This window comes from Microcaecilia unicolor, chromosome 1, assembly GCF_901765095.1.
Source record: "Microcaecilia unicolor chromosome 1, aMicUni1.1, whole genome shotgun sequence".
Classification (NCBI taxonomy): domain Eukaryota; kingdom Metazoa; phylum Chordata; class Amphibia; order Gymnophiona; family Siphonopidae; genus Microcaecilia; species Microcaecilia unicolor.
In genome coordinates, this window is record NC_044031.1 from 648,077,116 (window position 1) to 648,084,288 (window position 7,173).

General features: G+C 42.3%; 1 protein-coding gene across 1 annotated transcript in view; it reads left to right on the top strand.

Moving 5' to 3' along the window:
- The window catches only part of TCIRG1 (T cell immune regulator 1, ATPase H+ transporting V0 subunit a3), an 86,704-nt gene extending 85,666 nt beyond the window's left edge, over nt 1-1,038 (top strand). The window contains 1 exon segment of the mRNA XM_030185597.1: nt 832-1,038. Coding sequence (XP_030041457.1) covers nt 832-916 — 85 coding nt within the window. The 3' untranslated portion in view covers nt 917-1,038.
- The last annotated feature ends 6,135 nt before the right edge of the window (nt 1,039-7,173 follow it).

Below are 7,173 nucleotides of genomic sequence, written 5' to 3' on the forward strand. Positions count from 1 at the left end.
CCTAGTCCCATCGGGTTTTCAAAATATCCACAATGAATGGGCATGCACGGTCTTCTTGGTAGGTAAACCTATCTCATGCATATTCATTGTGGCAATCCTGAAAACCTGATGGGACTAGGTGTGCCTCAAGGACTGGGTTGAGAAGCACTGAGCTAATTGTTTGGAGATAAGTAGAAATACTTGGTGTCGAGCACTAATGGGCTCTAATTAGCAGCTGTGCACGTAACTGACTTACACCCCTAAGTTCTATAGCGTGCAACTGTAAAGGGGATGTTACGGTGGGAGGGACATGGGCATGTCAGGGGTATTCTGCGTATTCCTGTGCCACTGTATAGACTAGGTGCATTTATTGCTGCTTTTAGGCACCAGCATTCACGCCAGCCAAAGACAGGGTTTAAAAGTTTGGCTCATAAATGCGGATTTTAGCATTTTAGAACAGATTTAGCGCACGACTCTGCCGTTAGAGAATGCTAGCTTAGCACCCAGTTTTTCTGCACCTAACTTCTAGCACTATTTATAGAATTTTCCCCCTATGTTTTAAATATCAATCGTGCATTTTTATAGGATTGCTCTGGGAAGGGCGATCATGGTTGCAAGCCTGAAGGTTCACCTACACCAGTCCTAGTTTGATCCTTTCCCCTTTTGAAAATATTTTGCAGCAGTCCCTGCCGTTCCACTGACACTCTTGCTATGTGCAGATCTATTGTATTCTGCTGGTAACAGTTTCCTGTTCTTGCCCTCAATAGCAGAGCTGGCACCACAGTGTTTGGCATTAAAATTTCTAATTAAAATATTAAATGTTGCTGACCGCTTCTCTCTCCTGTGTTTCAGGGTGGAGTTCCAGAACAAGTTTTATACAGGTGCTGGGTACAAGTTTTCACCCTTTTCCTTTGTTTCTATTCACTCACCGGTCTAACTGGGCCCAGATTCCTCCAGACCTCACTCTGAAATTGGATTGTTTAACAAACAATGACACTTGAGATTTTGGATTGTTGGGGCTTTTTTAAAAACATCTTTTTGATACTTGAAAAACATTTTTTAAATCTTTTTCATGTTTTTTTTTTCCTTTCTTCCTCTTTGCCAGTCGGTGAAATTATTATTAATTTTTTCTATCAAACAATTGAGAAGAGCAATGTAGCAAGGATATCCATTCAGTGCAGCATCTTTTTCCCTAGCGTCTTGGGCGGCAAACAACTGACCCTTATGGTACTTCCTAGACACAGGCAAGAACTACTATCTGTCTGCCTCCCTGACATCTTACCCTCCACAGTTGGTTCTGTGGTTCCAAGCAAGGCAAAAGAAATGGCCAGGTCACCTTTCATTGCTGGTCAGGATTGGCATATGGAATTCTGCCTACACTTCCTAAAACTAGCAGAACCTCTCAAAGTACCCCTAAACTGTACCTTCTATATATCCAAAAGCAGTGAAGGTATGTCAGCTCTAGGTCTTTTCCAATAGCATGTTCATGGTATATCTCATGTTCAAGGAATGTTCAGTGCCAGCAGCCAAGAGGTGGCATGAAGAGGCTATTTGCATGTCTGGCTTTGCATTAGCCAATGGCAGTGCAGCAGCATTTATGACATCACATAACAGCAACCAGTGATAGCAGCGTTTCACATTGGTAGATGACGTGAGCTACTCTTAATAATATTGCCTTGGAGTGCTGTCTTTTAACTGTGTTGTGGGTTAATGTAATAGCTGGTGTATGAGTTGGTAGGCAAAAGGAAGGCAGTGGGTTTTGATTGGAAATGTTATGTTGAAATGTTCCTTCTGATCAAAACAGCAGGTTGAAGTACCTTAGTAAATTGCTGCTATGCCCAGTACTTTGTGATGTCACAAACAAACTGATGGTTTAATCAGGAGATTGAGTGTCACCTAAGGGGTTTTCAGGTTCAGTCATTTTTCATGGGCATGGCTGAGCCTAGGTCAAAGCTCTCCATTTGTTCTTCTGCTGATAAGACAGCACCAATGAGAAGGACTAAAGGGACATAGATGGTGATCTCATTTGTTGTGCAGCACAGTGGTGCTAAGTAATGATAATGTCTTATAAAGTCAAGGAACGCTTTTCCTATGATGTTAAAAACTTTTAATAAAATTGATGAGGACAGGTGCCCCCCTTCAATAGACTAATAAATTTATTGAGGGGATGAGCTTTTGAGGACCAGAGTCCTTTTTCACATGCATGAAGATGCAGAGCACTTTTCAATACTTTGTGTCCTCACTCCCTCCCCCATGCATCTTCATGTATATATACTTATATCCTGAACTTGACTTTATCTAAGTGGACTCATCCTCAAAAGCTTATGTCTCAAATTGGTTAGTCTACAACGTGCCACCTACTGTCCCTTCTAAATGAATACTGCAATACTGTTTTTATCCTTGAAGGTGTTACTTGTGATATCATACGTAGTGAGCTAACTAGCTGTGCAAACTTTTAACAATGAGACCCGCTTTTGAAGAATGTTATGACGGGGCTAAGTCTAGCCACGTGATGGTATTGCATTAGGCATACAGGAACACTTTACATCTGTAACATTCTAACACAGTATTCCTGGGCTTAAAATAACATTCTCCCAATAAGCTTCTGTATAAGGATGATCTGCGTTGGCATGTCTGTAACCTCCAATGCAAGTTTTGTCTGTATACTGGTTCTAATTCAGTCTTAATTCTCCCTCTCTCTGCTTAGCTACTGCAGAGGGAAGATGGTACCTGAAGCTCAAGCTGTGTTCTTCCCCAGGTTGCAGTAATTAGGTGTTAAATGATAAAACTCATGTTATTAAACACTCATGTCATTAAATGTGGGACAGTCACTTTAAGTGGTTAAGTGGAACATGTTCAGCATTCCAGGCATGTATTTGTAAGAATTGTACTTGTGTAGGGAACAGAGGACTGTTCAGGAGCAGTGTTCTGAGGTGGGGTCAGCCTGAAGGCAATACTTGAAAAGTTCAGATTTTTATAGGTAAATACTCTCCACTCTGGGAAATGGAAGACTACAGCCACAATCAAATGGCCAGTACTGCACTATTTTTCCACTGGTTTATCTAACCTCACTACATTTTCTGCTATTTTTCCTTCTTACTCCTCTTTTTTCTTTTTCTGCTTTATTGTCCTTGGGTTTGCACCGTGGTTGATTCATGCTTGCTTCCCTGGGGTGGAGTCTTGTAAGAACCAAGTCTTAAATAAAGTCTTTTTAAATTTTCAATAAAGATTGTAACACACTCTGTTGTCTCATTTATTTGGGTTTGATTATGGGCCTTTTATTTAACTCGCACCTTTTCAGTAGTATCCCAAGGAGAACTGAATTCAGGTCCATGTTTATTTTTCCCTGTCTGTACAGGCCTTAGACTCTGTTTATACCTGAGGCAATGCAGGGTTAAATAACTTAGCCCCGAGCGATGGCTGCTTAGCCCTCGAGCTTCTCTAAACCCTACCGTAGTTAGTGAAAACTAGCGAGGTGTTTAGCTTCCTCTTGCTTTGCAGACAGCAGTTAGAGTGGTCATTAAAGCTGGCTTGATGGCGAGTCGGAAGGGGAAACCTGATTTGAAGGTGTTCACCTACCAGCCTAGTCCGCCGGCAGAGCAGCCCTCCAGCAATATGGCGCTGGCACATTTGACAGCCTGTTTGACCAGTAGATCATCCGCAGAGTCACCAGAGAAGGAGGAGGATACTCGGCGTTCGTGTTGGGGAGAGCTGCTTGCCTGTCTGGATGATTTAAAAGCTACCTCTGCTGCCGCTCCAACAAGAGTTGTATAAGAGACATGGAAACGGTACGTGGTGTAGTAGAGGACATGGTTCACAGGCTTAACGAATTTGAGGAGCGAGTGGTCGATCATGACGAAAAGCTTGGTGCTTGAAAATAAGCGTGATGAGCTGCTGTTAAAGATGGAGGATGGCGAGAATAGAGCATGCTGGAATAACCGCAGAGCATGAGGGGGTCCCTGAGACCCTGTCAGAGCATTCAGCTCAAGTGTAGATGCTAGCTATTTGTCACCAATTTCTACAGGAAGCCGAACCAGGCATCAAGCTCCTGGACCTGGAGTTTGAGCAGGTTCATCGGACCCTCTATCTCAAACCACCAGATCGGCTGAGGGACCTGGTGATGTGCTTCCTGCACTTTCTGGGGAAGGCACAAGTGTTATGAGTGGGCCATATAACCTAGGAAGGCTCCAAGGTGGAATTGTTTTCTGACATGTCGGTGCTCTCTATTCAAGTGCCATGAATTTAAAGATGTCACCAGTTATCTCACCGCTCATAATATTTGGCTACAGATGGCACCATCCATTTGGTCTTTTCTGCTCAGCAGTCAGTTGCACAAGGTCACTAAGCCTAACAAGGTGCATTCCTTGCTGTCTGAAGGTAACTTGCTATCTATTGTGGATGGTAGTGAGCCTCGAGGTTCTGCGGTTCAGAGACCCCCCCTTGGTCGACCCAGCATTGGAAGTAGAGACCTGCACGGGAATCCTGCGGGGACGGAAGCAGTTCCTGTGGGGACAGAAGCAGTTCCTGTGGAAGTGTATGCTGCAATCACACCAGCCTCTCACTTACTGAGTACCAAGTTCTTTGAGTGCTGTCTCCTCCTCCTCCTCCTTGCTTTAACAGCACAGATGTGGAAAGTCTCTATTAAGGAGGTGGTAGAGATACAAATACCTGGCAAAATCCTAAAAAAGTACAAAACATTTTATACTGCTTATCCCAGAAATAGTGGATTTTCCCAAGTCCATTTAATAATGGTCTATGGACTTTTCCTTTAGGAAGCCGGCCAAACTTTGCTAAGCTAACCGCCTTTACCACATTCTCTGGCAATGAATTCCAGAGTTTAATTACACGTTGAGTAAAGAAAATTTTTCTCAGATTTGTTTTAAATTTACTACATTGTAGCTTCATCACATGTCCCCCTAGTCCTAGTATTTTTGGAAAGCATGAACAGATGCTTCACATCTACCTGTTCGACTCCACTCATTATTTTATAGACCTCTATCATATCTCCCCTCAGCCGTCTTTTCTCCAAGCTGAAGAACCCTAGCCGCTTTAGCCTTTCCTCATAGGGAAGTTGTCCCATCCCCTTTATCATTTTCGTTGCCCTTCTCTGCACCTTTTCTAATTCCACTATATCTTTTTTGAGATACGGCGACCAGAATGGAACACAATATTCGAGGAGCGGTCGCACCATGGAGCAATACAAAGGCATTATAACATCCTCATTTTTGTTTTCCATTCCTTTCCTAATAATACCTAACATTATATTTGCTTTCTTAGCTGCAGCAGCACACTGAGCAGAAGGTTTCAACGTATCATCGACGACACCTAGATCCCTTTCTTGGTCCGTGACTCCTAACGTGGAACCTTGCATGACATAACTATAATTCGGGTTCCTCTTTCCCACATGCATCACTTTGCACTTGCTCACATTAAACGTCATCGGCTATTTAGATGCCCAGTCTCCCAGTCTCATAAAGTCCTCTTGTAATTTTTCACAATCCTCCCGCGATTGAACGACTTTGAATAACTTTGTGTCACCAGCAAATTTAATTACCTCACTAGTTACTCCCATCTCTAGGTCATTTATAAATATGTTAAAAAGCAGCGGTCCTAGCACAGACCCCTGGGGAACCCCACTAACTACCCTTCTCCATTGAGAATAATGACCATTTAACCCTACTCTCTGTTTTCTATCTTTTAACCAGTTTTGAATCCACAATAGAACACTACCTCCTATCCCATGACTTTCCAATTTCCTCTGGAGTCTTCCATGAGGTACTTTGTCAAATGCCTTCTGAAAATCCAGATACACAATATCAACCGGCTCCCCTTTATCCACGTGTTTGTTCACCCCTTCAAAGAAATATAGTAGATTGGTGAGGCAAGATTTCCCTTCACTATATCCATGTTGACTTTATTTATTTTATTTATTTATTACATTTGTACCCCGCGCTTTCCCACACATTGCAGGCTCAATGCGGCTTACATAGTAAATAATTACAATTACAATCACAAAGTCTTTAAAGAGAATATTATAAGCTGTAGTAAACGAAGTGAGAGTGGGGTTTTGAGGAATAAGTGAATTGAGCATGTCAGGGCAAACAAAAGTAGGATAAGCAAAAGGGATTGGGAGGGGTGAAGAGAGGGAGGATGGAGAGGAAAAGATAAGGAGATTGGGAAATATAGTCTGAGGTATAATGATCATCAGGACCTAAATTAGGAGGAAGAGTTTAAAGTTAAGTAGGGTCAGGCGGGTAAGCTGTCTTGAAGAGATGGGTCTTCAGCATTTTCCTGAAGGGTAGATCATTGATTGTTCGGATGGATCTTGGCAAAGCATTCCAAAGCTGGCTGCCCAAGAAGGGGAAACTGGATGCATGGAAGGTCTTATATTTAATACCATTGCAATTGAGGAGGTGTAAGTTAAGATGGGAGGTCAATAAGGTTGTTCATGTAATTGGGGGATACTCGATATATAATCCTGTGAATCATAGTATAGACTTTAAAATGTATTCTTTCTCTGATGGGAAGCCAATGAAGCCTCTCTCTCTAAGAGGTGTTGCACTGTCCCAAAGATAAGTCTGGCTGTTGTGTTTTGGGTAGTCTGAAGCCTCTTGAGGATTAGGGTCTTGCATCCTAGGAAAACACTATTGCAGTAGTCTGCGTGTATAAGTACTGTGGATTGTACTAAGTTCCGGAAGGTGTTCAAGGGAAGATAAGATCTTAATCTTTTCATAATCCACATCATGTTAAACATTTTTTTTAGTGACGGATTTAGCATGGTTTTCAAATGAGAGATGGTTATCAATTGTTACCCCCAAGTATTTTCAGTCTATCTGATATGGATAGTTTAACATCTGGGGTGCTAAGAGTAGCCGGGAGGGGTGAAGGGTATTGGGATGAAAGAACTAGACATTGTGTTTTCTCTTTGTTTAATTTCATCTTGAAGGCGTTAGCCCAAGAGGTGAGTGTGGTCATGCCAGTATTAATTTTATAGGAGATTTTGGATAAATTGGATTTAAAGGGGATAAATATGGTGACGTCAGTGTAGATAAAGGGATTAAGTCCAAGAATCATGAGGTTTAAAAGTATCAGGGAAAGCGGAGATCCCTGTGGTACCCCACATTCAGATGACCATGGGGATGAAAAGTTTGAGGTCCCCTTGACTTGGTAAGATCTTGTAGTAATAAAGCTTTT